Genomic DNA, 13,844 nt, shown 5'->3' on the forward strand with positions numbered 1-13,844 from the left:
ACCCGAAATCATCGGTTAAGATGCACGCGTTCTAACCACTGGGCCATCTCGGCTTTTTTTTATAAAATATAATAATAATGTATTGACGTTTGTTTACATTTATTTTAATTAATTTAAAACAACGCGTTAATATTACAGTTGGCTAAATGCGTGCCTCTTCCTAAGAAGGGGGACGCGTTTATTGATTCTTAATTTGATTGAATTGAACCTACTATACACGTTTACTTGGTTTGTTTTTTTGCGGAGTACTACACGAAATAGAAATGCCAATTAGGTAAAAAAAGTTGTGTCTGGTAGTTTCTGTACCTATGTACTTAAAACGTTCAAACCTACGAACTCTCCCCCTTAATAATATCAATATTGATATAATATATCGTACAATAATGTAAATAGATTTATGACGTTGTTTATTTAAAAAAAAAAAAATCTACACAGTCATTAATTTCATTCGTTATATACATCATAATTTACAGAGCGTTTCGTCAGTCAGTTAAACCTTGAGCTGACCGCAGTCATCTCGTGACCAGTTACTTTATATTCGGGTTTTAACCGCGATCATTGATTAAAAACCGTATATAATGTACTAGCTGTAGTCTATCCCGACTTCATATTGGTAAAATTACAGTAAGTTCCCTCTCCCATTTTTCTTTAAAGTTGGACTTACCAAAAATGTTTTCTTAGCGGATACTGACGTTATAAAATAAATTAATCATTCAATATTCAGCTTTCTAGAGTCAGTAATTTTAGCTGTGTGTTGAGAGTCAGTCAAGACAAACGATTTTATAAGTATAGATGAATTGAATAGCACAATTGCTTAAAGTCTACGCAATATTGTCAATATATCTAAATTTTTAAGCAAAAACCCTTACATTTGTATATGTTATGATGTCATTCCACGGTTAAGAGATTTGTTAAAACAAATTGCCGTCAATGGTGTAATGTCGATGTCAGAGGTCAAGCTACTCGTCAGTGAAAGAACTTGCTACATCAGCCTTGTACGGTAATATTTAATGGTCTTTATCGACGGACTGACAGACCGTGTAATATTTTATTGATATATTATTGACGATTTTTTTAATTGAATCGAATTGCATATATTGATATTTCATTACAATTAGTTAGCAAACAATTAAATCCAATCAGATATATTGTAAATAAAAACAGTCATCGGTCCTTCGTCTTGACTTTGATCTATATCCGGTCACGTTGTCATTATGATTACGACTTCAGACTTGCAACTATTCAAAACACGCATTCTTAGACTCCAAATATCACTGTTATGTAATTTAGGATCCTATTAAGAGATAAAATTATTTAAAGACCCCATATAAGGTAATCGAAATTGACGGATTGTTGTAACTTTGGTAGCTCATGCGCAGGCGCATCACGTGGAGCGCTTTCTCATTACACGTTTAATGAATCACGATGAGGTGTCGTTTGTGCACACATTGACATTTATTATGTATTATTATTCTATTCGCTGCTCGTGAACCGAAATTGTTCTGGGTCAAAGCCAATATGTAACAGTTTGGGAATTGGTTCATGGTGTGTCATATATTTGCGAATAACTTAATGTCTTGATGTCACAAGCCTTTCATTGTGATTCATTGGATGTTATTTATCTGTTTACGTGTGTGAGATTATGTGTTAGGTTTATTTAATTTGTCTGAACATTATTGAAACGGAATATTTTTTTTTAGATGTATTTCAAATATAATTTGCACCATCAAATATTCGTGAAGACAAAACAATTATTGTCAAATCAAAGGTTATTAATTATAAAAAATAATTATATTTTTTTGCAATCAATAGTAAAGAATATTATTGTTAAAACAAGTAGACTTAAATTTTACTTGTTAGTAGGGCTTGTTGTAAATGCATCTGGGTAGGTACCACCCATTAATATATAGTTCTATTTACTATTATTGTGTTCCGGTTTAACGGATGAGACAGTGAATACACTGGGTATTCACTGAATCACCTTCCAAACCGGTCAAAACTTCTTAGGTTATGTGGTACGTGGACGTTAGGAATGGCTAGTATATCTTGTATGTCCATGGGCGGTGTGATTACTGTCAATTGGCCCAGCCGCCTATTTAAATTGTCATTCCGCCTACGTTTTATATTTATGAAATAAAGAATATTATCTTTTAAAAGCAGCTAAATACATCTCTCTTTTGCGCACGAGATTTTTATATACGAAATGAAAGAGACAGAACATATTTTACTCATACGATATGATGTACTGTTTAATACAGAGAGCAATGCTAATATCGATCGAGTGAAGTCGTATGAAGCAAATTGTTTGTTAGCAAGTCGTTGTCACGTCGAACTTTCCAGATCGAGTGTGTTTGCATGCGCTGAGCATGAGTGTCATCGAATAAACCGTTTGTTATATAACTCTATCAATACTATTTCCTGTTGTAAACTAACGCTCAAGTGCGTACCCATATTTGCATTCTTTAATAAATATTGTCTTAGAGTTATATGATCGTAGGTTAGACAATGAAATTTAGGATTGTTTCCACAAGGAGGAGATTTTTAGCAACGAGCGAACGATTTGTAATACGGATTCTAGCAGCGAGTGTTCTAGTAGTTAGCGTTGAAGATCGCTACTATAACAGTTGCATTTTTGATATACTCGTATGTAAAAAAAACATCTTTTATAAATAGCAAATAAACCATTCATTAGCCTATCGCTTCATGACTAGCTTATAAGGCCGCTAGTCCGAGGCCCCGTTTTCAAATCCCGGGTTGGACCGATAACATGGTTTAAATCGGATTTTGGTTAAATTCTCAGACGCAACCTTGTGTCTGTTAGCAGTGCCGGTAAAACCATAGCTTGCTTCTGAACTCTTCTGGATTTTCAACCTTATCAGATTATGGAATTATTAGCGGACTATTAAAAGTCCTGCGTACTTGGCAAATATCTTTTGAGTATGGCTGACTTGGCGAAAATCGATATATACTAGGTAAATACAGAATATTCTCAGTACCTACATTTATGATTTTAAAACAAGAATATAAATGAATTATACATTATTCTTTCGCATTATTCAAATATATTTAAATTAAGTTTCATTACATATTCATACTAACCTAAAAACATTCTTAAACTAAGAATATTCATTAAATCTCCGTAATTTGCAATTAAAAATACAAATTATCATTTATAGCGCGAGTTATAAGTGATTATAATATAAGATGCAACTTGAAACTCAATGATTTATGTTGTTACTTAAAAATAGTCATGAATTATTAATATCTTAGTAAATTATTCCTTGGTTTTCCTACGTCTGGGCAAATGACACATTTCTTACGTGTAGAGATAGTAGAGATTCCACCATGCTACTTCCAACACATGAAGGTTTCCTCGTGATGTTTATTTATTTTTTTATTAAAAATAGTAAGCCAACGGATATGCAACGTATCTCAATACTAAAAATGTCGATATTCGTATTGATAATACAAATTTGCATAACGCAATTAAAGGCTGACTCAGCGTGCCTAAAAATAAAAGTACTAGTAAAACATATTAATAATATAATAATGTTTGAAAAACATTACAAACAAACTTATCTATTAGATCTATTCTTTCGCTAATGATGATAACATATTAAACACAAATTAAGCACCTGAAAAGTAATATAAACTGGTCCAGGTGTAGGACAGATCTTCAGGTAGCACCCTCGTCAGAAAAAAACCTTATTGATACTCCTAAATGCGTAATAAATTTGTACGTCTATTACGCGTTTAACTTTTTTAATTTTGAAATTGAGCTCGAAGCAAGTTTAAACCCCAAGGACACCATTTTTTAAACCTAACACGTGAGGACCAATCACCTTAAGTGTCAGAAAACTAGGTATATTTAATTCTGTCTACACATATAAAAGTATAAACCAGCACAGTTTAGTACAGTATAGCATAAAACAGGCTCTAAATTTAAGAGTAGAGTAGGCCTTGACCCAGCTGTCGTACATTTACAGGGTGTTATAATACTTTTATGTAGAGTACTCAACACAATCACGTAATACTTTCAAGCGAGTGAAATCGGTCGAAACAGTTTGTGTGCATAAATTTCATGATGATTAACAGTATAACGAGTTCAGCGGTATAATTAATAATACAATAATAACGATATTATAATGAATATTTTTAACAAAAGTGTAAATGTGTAAGCTTAGTATCAGTCATTAGCCGAATGAAGAATGACGTTCTGTCAGATGATGGCCTCTTTCTTTGTAATTGAGATGTTACGTCTATTTTGCAATATATCATAAGTTAGTTCGTGATCGCTTGAAGATTACATCTTTAACCGTCTTTCGTGTTACTCACAAATAATTGTATGTAACCTCTATCGTTCGGTGTTTACATATTTTTTAAATATAAACAGAATAAATTTTATTCACTGGTTGGCGATACACTTTGTGTGGGGCTTGTGCTATGATTGTCAGAATAGGAGGTGCGATTTTTTATGACGTCTTTGTGAGAAGTTAGGACTTAAGTTCAAAGCTTATCTGCCAGTTCACTTAAAATGAAAAATCAAAATTGAATCTTATAGCAATAAATAGAAAGACAAATAAATTTGCTTTAAACAAAAAGACAATAAACCCAACTACTTGTTTAAACTTACACACATACCTAAGAAAATGAATATGTGTGACGTCATAAATTCTCTACGAGTCAACTACAACTTAACATTTTCGTTAAGGTTTGCAAGCTTAATGTTTGTTAAAATTATAGCCTTTGCGCTTAGAATTTTACTGAGCCATTCGTCTCCTCAGCGGTACAGAACAATACATAATAATACTACTATTGTTTAGTCAAACAATATATTTTATGTTTGTATTTACTAGTAAGCACTAAGGACCAGTAGTACATTAACTCGGTACAACTTTTATTAAAAATTTTTAGACGAATTTATTTAAATTTATGAAATAAGAAATATCTTGTTGAATGGAATCTAAGGTCCGGATTTCGAAACCAGGGCTTCCCGAGGAAAAGGAAGTTATTGACTTTTTCTTTGAGGTAGTAAAGGGTTAAAATCCTGTGACTCGGAAAACACAAAACATTTTTTATGTGTTTATTCTTTCACTGATAATCATTAGATATTACTGATACACAAATTAGTCATCTGAAAAGTCATTAAAACTTGTCCAGATGTAGGACAGATCTTCCGCTAAAACTCTCGAAAGAAAAATTACCTATATTGCCAAATTACTAAACCGAATTTCATGAAATTTGGAATTGAAGCAAGCACTAAAATTAAAAATCAAAATTAAACCTTATAATAATAAATATAAAGAGAAATAAATTGACAATTAACTTAACTTCTTGCTTAAACTTAAACATTTTTTCTTACTTATTTTGATTATTTATTTTCAGTGGTCAGTTAATTATCCATCGAGGAGGTCGAACGTACGACGGCAGCGTACATTCCCACCCTCAACGCCGTTCCCCTGTCAGGATTCCATTTCTTGGGGCAGAAGCAAACAGGTCCCCACGTCAGTGCACAGGTTAAGGCCGGGGGACATCGATGTTGTCGCTGCGATAGGTGACTCCCTGGTAGCAGGAAGTGGGGCGCTTGAAGAGTTCGCCCTTGGAGCAATTGTTGAGTATCGAGGAGTGTCGTGGTGTGCTGGTAAGTAACAAAACATACGCTTCGAAAATAGCACCAGCCCTTTTTATTCTTGATTTGAATCTTAGCATTCTATTAACTTAAATAATACCTTTATATTTGTTCCAATTGCTATGGCAGAAATAATAGTCTTACATCCTATAACTATAGAATTCTGATTATTTTTACAACTTTCTTTGTTTCTACAGGGGGCGACAGTACATGGCGAGAGTTTCTCACATTACCAAATATTCTTAAGGAATACAATCCTAATTTGCGAGGTTACTCAACGGGCACGGGAGAATGGCTATCCAAGAACTCGAGACTGAACGTGGCCTTCCCCGTAGCTTCTGATCAGGATGCGTACAAACAGGCAAAGGTGAGCATCAAACTTTATCATAATTATTAAATTTTTTAGATTAATATAATGCCTATACACCTATATGATATGTCAACGGAATCAGACAAGTATGGGGAGACATCATATTGCACCAATGTTTGGGCAAACACAGGTGCATTATTTAAACCTTTTTTCTCATAATCTAGCAAAGCAATCGGAAACGATCGCGAGGAGGCCAGGCGCACGTTACAATCCGGATTGTAATGTGCGCCTATCCTAGGGCCTGTTATTTGGAATTTCTTGTGAGAATAATTCAAATACTAAATCGTCTCAGCCTGGTATTTAATTTAGAGCTTTATAAAATAGCCACGAGATACAAATGAGTATAGATTACAATTTTTCACATATATATTGTACATGCATATATAAAATATATAAAAAAAAAACAATCTGAATAATGAAATGTTAAAAAAGTTATATAAAAGGAGTATTTATTATATACAAAAACTATCTGTTAAATGAAAATGTTTTGTATATATATTTCACGTTGAATAATTAATTTTTATTTATAACATCACTAATTGGCCTGATACGTTTATAGACCGTGACCATTACAGGCTACATACGTGCAAATGAGCACAATTTTTGTAACGATAATAATTTTTTTATTCCTTGTTTAATCTAGTGTATAATATTTTGTATGGAGCCGGTTTTATATATCGATTACATAAGTAATTTACGCTCTAATTTCTCTAAGGCATTAAATATTTCAATGTTAACCGACAAGGTATTACTTTACGATGAAAAGTTTTTATTTAATTTAAATAAGTGACGGTCTTTTAATTGTCTTCTCTGTTTGGGTGGATTACGAACTAGCCACTGTCTTTTGTTGTTTATAAATGAAGCAGAATTAGTTCTAATATCAGAATTTAATTACGATGTATTCCTTTTCCTTCGAACAGTACAACCACGAAGACATGTAGAGTCAAATGAGCCCAAAATTGAAACGGCCGCGACGGTTCTGGTCAAGATGTTACCAAATAATTTCTTAACTTATACAATGGCAGCCTCATACGTATATATTTATTTATGCTTTAGTATACATCACAATAAAATAATAAAGAATAGACCAAGGGTTAAAAGGGTTATTGGGCAGAACATATTAACAATACTTCTCATTTCATAATGTTTTAACTATAATTTTTTTTTGTTCATTGATAACTTAAGATTTGTTTGTTTACTGTATTAGATTTTAGTTATTATAAAACTTATTATTATTATCTGCTTAAATTGACATTTAAGAATATTACATTCTTAGTATTTTTCATAATTTTGTCACCTAGACCACCTGGAATGGAGGAGTACATGCATTTTTATTATTACCCAATTTCAAAACTTACCCATGAGTATATATATCAACAAAGAGGCTATTATCATACATACAGGCTAACCACTATAATTTTAATATTATATTAATAAACATTACAATTATTATAACGAAAAGGCACAACGCTAAAGCAAACCGAAACAATCAAAGTGATCACGATTCACCGTGCGAACTGTGTCAATAGGTGATGAACGAAACATGATCACGTAACGGATGTAATGCTTCTGATACCTCTAATGAATGATTACAAGATAATTACTAGATATACCGTGTCCAGTGAAATTGATTTGTGATTATATGTGTTCGTATAAAACGAGTGAGATCAAATTAAAAAAATTGGTCATAGAATATTTTATTGGTGATATTATTTTTAGGGCTTTAAATGAGGACAAGAATAATGATATTGATGTTAGGCATCGTTATAAATATATTTTGGTATTTGTGCAAGTTACCCGGGGTTGATACCTACCAAATGGCTTCGTAAGTTACCATTTATAAAGCTCTAATCCGACAAAAGAGTAACAGTAATATTAATCGTATTATTTATCATCTTTCATTATTCACCTTTAGATCCTGGTAGCACGTATCCGCTCATCACCCGACATAGACGTAGAACGTGACTGGAAGATGATCACGGTGTTCATCGGCGCCAATGACCTTTGCTCCGCCTCCTGCCTCTCGCCCGTCTCGTGGTCACCCGCTGCCCACGCGAGAAAACTTGCAAAGGCGCTTGATTACTTCCACATGCACCTACCAAGAACTATTGTCAACCTTATACCAGTTCTGGGTAAGTAGAGACTAAACAAAGTAACCCCAGATCAATATCAGGTGTTACTTTGTTTCAACTCTTAGTTGATCGAGCAATCGATCTAAACAACGATATCCAATAGTTGATTTGATCTATTGATTGTATTTTACAAACACAAGTACACAATTACAAAAATTAAATTAAGAGTAAAACTATCATCGGTTCTAAATGTAGATTATTCAGCAAAGAACTGCTCAGTAGTTACTAACAGCTTGATATCTTATTTCTAGCTCTCTTCGTCTTGGTTCCTCTCGCTAGAATTTACTTTCCAAACCGGTGGTAGCTTTATATTTGATTCAACAGTGTAAAATGACAATTCAAAAGCCTGCCTTTATGAGTCTACTTTACTAAAGATAGATTGTAAGAACAGCTTACATCTTACCGGATGTACCATTCCTTGTGTATTTTACTCTATTACATATATTACTAATACTACAGAATAACTGTTATTTAATTTATAAATATTTAAACACTGCCACCGTTTCGGAAAGCAGCCTCCAGCGAGAAGAAACGGCAAGAAACTCGCATAGATGCTCTTTTCAAATAAACAGATTTACAATGCTGTTTTCACAATTAGTGTTCAATCAGTCCTGTGATGGAATCCGAGCCTAAATCCAGGTGTTTTTTTTTAAAAAGTATTATTTTAATGAATAATAAAATTAATTAATTAATTGAGTTTTAATAAACTTTTTAAATTATTTAAATGGTATGTTATTATATATGCGTACCTATACCTACCATTGCCGAAAAATGTTCTCTGTACCGTATGCAAACGGAAAATAGGAGTTACAAGTTTATTCTTATTTCTTGTATTAATAGTATGTATATCAGTTTTCATGGAATATTTTGTATATTCTTCTGGATACACATTATATTATCATAAATATTTTGTGAAGCAGGCGTTAATACACTTATTTCCTATGTCCTAATAATTAAGTTTATAAATTGATCTCCTGAAGTTTTATATTTATTTACTTAAAGAATGCCGTTTTTGAATAATGATGATTTAAACTTATCTAAAGTGTTGTTTTACAACAGGCTGTAACCAGTTTGATGGGTAATTAATTAACTCAAACTTTCCCTACGCCTAAATTATTCTATCATTTTTCGAACATTCCAACACAGAATAAAATTATGCAATATTCACGGAAAATTTGAAACCTTTGATTACACGTTATATTCGAAGATTTATGTTCGTTAAAAAAAGTAAAAGTGATGACTAAAAATAAATCTTTAAATAGCAATGAATAATGCAAACATTATTTAAATTGTATCTTACACGTAATATTAAATGGTTTTGTGTAGCAAAGTTTTCCACCAAAAAGTTTATATAGGTAAATTAATTTTATACGATTTAATGTATATAACCTCTTTAAAAAAAAATTAAATCCACGATTTTAATTCATCCATGTAATCTTGTATATATGAAAACTACAATCAATTATAAGATTTTTACAACATTTTTATAGCAGCAGCCAGAATAGAATATCAGGGATCATTTATATGTTAAAATTGTACTTAATCATGTTTAAATTTATGGTTATCGTTACCTTGTCGCATCCTTAGAAAAAAAAAATCATCAAGCATGTCATATCATGTTTATCTATCTCTTAGTGGAGTTAAGGAGAATTCTAATAAAAAAAATCAATTGTTATTTTTAATTGCTCTGAGTAAAGCAAATAATAAATGGGTTTTTTATTATTACCCAATTTCAAAATTTACCCATTCGCAAATATATCAACAAAAATGCTATTATCATACATCGACTATACATTTGACTTGATGATAATAAAGATTACAATTAATATAAATAAAAACCAATATAATTAATAAAATATCTATCCCTGTTATAAACGTACCTGTAATCTGTAACGTGTAACCTGTAATCATTACGAATTACTAAAAGTTAGTAATTTTACAAACGCCTCCATGAGTTAAAATTAATAGATGGTATATTAATTTTCTATCGCCATTTTTTTTATTTCAAAAATAAAATTATGTATATATTACACTTTCTCATTTTATATTGATAATGTTTTCATTTTCAGATGTGTCAGTCTCAGTGAGGGTACTGCGTCCACTGATGTGTCGCCTGATGCACCCGTTATTCTGCACTTGCTTTCACCGCGGCGGTGGAGAATTGCTCGATCTTGTTCGACAGGCGCGTCTTTATCAAGCGGCGGAAATGGCTTTGGTAAGTGATTCTCGTTGGCATATTCTTAATTTATAGAAATATATATATAAACTTTTTTAAATTTACCTTTTTCTTAAAAAAAATATTATATAAGGAATTATTTTTCTATAGGTAAATCCAAATATAGTGTTAAACGTAGAGATTTTTGACTTTCAGATGACAAAACGTCAGATATCAGATACCTACCGTTGGGCTCGTTTCGCTATAAAGTTTAAAATAAGTTACGGTAGATTATAACTTTCTAATTAAAGTACAACATATATATGTAATCGGTATAATAAAAGACCATAAACTTGATGACTAAACGATTATATTGCAAAATCAAAATATTATACATTCGTGCTATTTCATGAACCAATGTAATTATTGTTTTATATATAGATCGACAAATGTTAAACTAGACCTTTTGCTAATACTGCATGTTACGTCAGAAATCTATGCTGGTCAGAATTTTATTTTTTTAATTTAGTCAAACATCCTTATACTTCTAATTACTTTCGACGAAATATGTATTATAAATGTAGTAGTAAGGTTAGTTTAATTTTATCTGTTTATCTTAAAATACGATTATGTTATACCCACTTCCCAGATAATATCCTAAAAAAACAAAACTGACCTAACTTACTATAATCTATTAGCCACTTGTGACGTTTTAGAATTAAAAATAATATGAAAAGGAATAGAGTTCTAACCTAATGATGTTATTAATTTTCATATTGCAGGTGAATTCAGGTCGATACGACACTCGAGAGGATTTCACGGTAGTGTTGCAGCCGTTCATGCAGCTGTTCAACGCGCCGATGCCGCCCACTCAGCCGCTACCGCTCGTTATCCATCAGTCTTATATCACACACGACTGTTTTCACTTTTCGCAAAAGGGACACGCGCTCGGTAATATTTCAAATACTATTCTTAAATTATAGTTATATTCGATTGGTTATATAACGCCGGGAGGGGGAAACATGCTTTGGATGGACATTTCATGGACGCCGGTAATATCACGAGTACCTTTGACCTTTGCCAATAAATTATTTTTAAATTGGATTTAAAAGAAAACTAAATGAGGCGTCATATTCGATCAATGATATGATAAAAACGCGTCGAATTGACATTCTTCTATTTACATAAACGATCATTTAGTTGTAATACTTAAATATAACTTTGTTATCATATTGTTTAGGAACAGCTATTACGGATTTTCTCGCCGATTTTTTTATGATATGGGAAGGCAGACGAGCAAATGGGCCACGTGATGGTAAGTGGTCACCACCGCCCATAGGGAATGGCGCTGTGAGATGTGGCCATTCCTTACATCATCGATGCGCCACCAACCTTGGGAACTAAGATGTTATGTCCCTTGTGCCTGTAGTTATACTGGCTCCCTCAACCCTTCAAACCGGAACACAAAAATACTGAGCACTGCTGTTTAGTTGTAGACTATCTGATGTGTGACTCGTACCTACCCAGACGGGCTAACATAAACACTCTCCTAAGAAAAGGCTTCTCGGTAGAATTATTAGTTCAAACTAAGTAATACCACTGGGCAGTGCTCTTCGGCATCGTACGAATGGCGACGCCCCGAGGTAACTTAGTCCCGATGTGTGCGCAGCCGCGAACCTGCTGTGGAACAACCTGCTGGAGCCGGTGGGCAACAAGACGGCCGCGGCGCCGCCGGTGCTGCTGCGCGCGTTCCGCTGCCCCGCGCGCGCCGCGCCGTTCGTCTTCACGCGGAAGAACTCGGAGGAGTTCCTGCGGACGGGCCGCCAGGAGCTCGCTTTCGAGACGTGACGACTGACGGCCGTACACTTAGTTAGCTAATTTATTCATCTGTCGTTTATCCGTCGCTTTATCCGTATCGATGGCTCGGCGTTGAATCGTTTAGCGATAGACGTGGCTAACGTTCGACTGGAACGGACGAGTAAGATGTAAAAAAATTGAAACAGTTTCATATTGGAATGATTGTATTAATCTCGGATGGTACATTTTGTAAATATATAAAATATCTACGAATAAATGTATTACGAGTGTGCGAAAGTTTGAAATAAATATCGGTTGAATTATAATCGGTACGAGTATGCAATAGTTCAATTATTTGAATACCTCATTACGTGAATAAGTAGATGAATTGTTTAAATTATATTCCGAAAGCCTTTCATCTTTGAACCTATAATAATATGTACTTGATTCTTTAGTTACGTACCAAAGGAGTAGTTGTAAATGGTTTTGTAATCATTTTAGTGAATAAAATAATATGACTAATTTTAGACTAGTGGTGGGACTGGTCCCTGATTTCATAATCAGAAGATTTGTACATACTTAAAACATCATAAATGATTGGATCGATAACTTAACGGATGTTTGACCAAAGACCAAGCATCATTGATTTTCACATGTTTAATTTGTGGTCACAATAATTCATTTCGCGCTCCACTCTGAAGAATGACATCTTGAATTATCAATGTGACCGATGAAACTCTGTATCCACGTGTATCATGGAAAGGGGCAGTGTGATGGAATAAACTTCAATCCTATTTTTCAAAAAGAGGACATTATGTGACAGCATGGGGTCATTCAACAGCTGTTACTTTAAATTGTTATTATAATATAACATAATAAAAATTAACTCATGTACTAAAACGAATAAATTTTATTTATTTGTAACGTCGCTAGCATCAAAATATTGTAGGAAATATCAACTCAGACGAATGTTTAAACTAAGGTTTTATCCAAGCATGTGAAGTTAAATAAAATAAAGGGAATATCTTTGTATATTTAATAAAACAATACCATTATGACAATTCCTGTAAGCTATATTTGTTTTTTTTTTCTATAAAAATATGTTGTAAGTGCCATTAGTGATTGATGTACTAGGTATATAGATTTTTTATAAATTTATGGATGTTGGAATAATAATAGGATGTTTTTAAATTCACGCAGGTTATAAAGATATAATAAAATTGTTATAAAATATAAACCTTTTTCCTCCTTTAGAACTCCTTTATAACTCCTCTATATTTAAAGCCGCCTTCTAAAATTATACAACCAAATCAAACGCTGTGTAAATACAGGCGCATAGTACATAGTACCGGAAAATGCTAAAAATAATAATTTTAGCTTGTTTTTATAAAATAAGGATATGAATTATATAAAGCTATGCTTTTTATTGACAGTCAAATATCTATTACTGGTTCGGTTAAAAACAGAGTCGGCGACTAAACCTAAGCGGTATTGAAGGCCTTCTAACTTCAGTTTTCAAGTAATAGTACACTAAACACAATTGCTCACTCTTTTCCCATCTCTCATGGCCCAATTAATATAGGATTCCGAGACGACTTCAGAATTCAGGTGCAGGATTATCGGCTTTACGTGCTTCCTGCACGAGCGTCCGACACCGGTCTCCTAACTTCTTTTTACAGATAATTTAAATCAAATTAAAACATTCAAGTTGACTTTTGCAAGCAGTTTTAAGCCGTCAGATTTATACCACACGTTTTAAGT

At 32.9% G+C, this 13,844-nt stretch overlaps 1 protein-coding gene across 1 annotated transcript in view; it reads left to right on the forward strand.

The window, feature by feature from the left end:
* The window catches only part of LOC113395736 (phospholipase B1, membrane-associated-like), a 33,667-nt gene extending 21,451 nt beyond the window's left edge, over positions 1-12,216 (forward strand). The window contains exons 2-7 of the mRNA XM_026633412.2: positions 5,386-5,641; positions 5,827-5,996; positions 7,915-8,131; positions 10,201-10,346; positions 11,069-11,237; positions 11,956-12,216. Of these exons, the coding sequence (XP_026489197.1) occupies positions 5,386-5,641; positions 5,827-5,996; positions 7,915-8,131; positions 10,201-10,346; positions 11,069-11,237; positions 11,956-12,134 (1,137 nt within the window). The 3' untranslated portion in view covers positions 12,135-12,216. The remainder of the gene's footprint in view (positions 1-5,385; positions 5,642-5,826; positions 5,997-7,914; positions 8,132-10,200; positions 10,347-11,068; positions 11,238-11,955) is intronic.
* The last annotated feature ends 1,628 nt before the right edge of the window (positions 12,217-13,844 follow it).

The sequence above is a fragment of the Vanessa tameamea genome, chromosome 7, assembly GCF_037043105.1.
Source record: "Vanessa tameamea isolate UH-Manoa-2023 chromosome 7, ilVanTame1 primary haplotype, whole genome shotgun sequence".
Classification (NCBI taxonomy): domain Eukaryota; kingdom Metazoa; phylum Arthropoda; class Insecta; order Lepidoptera; family Nymphalidae; genus Vanessa; species Vanessa tameamea.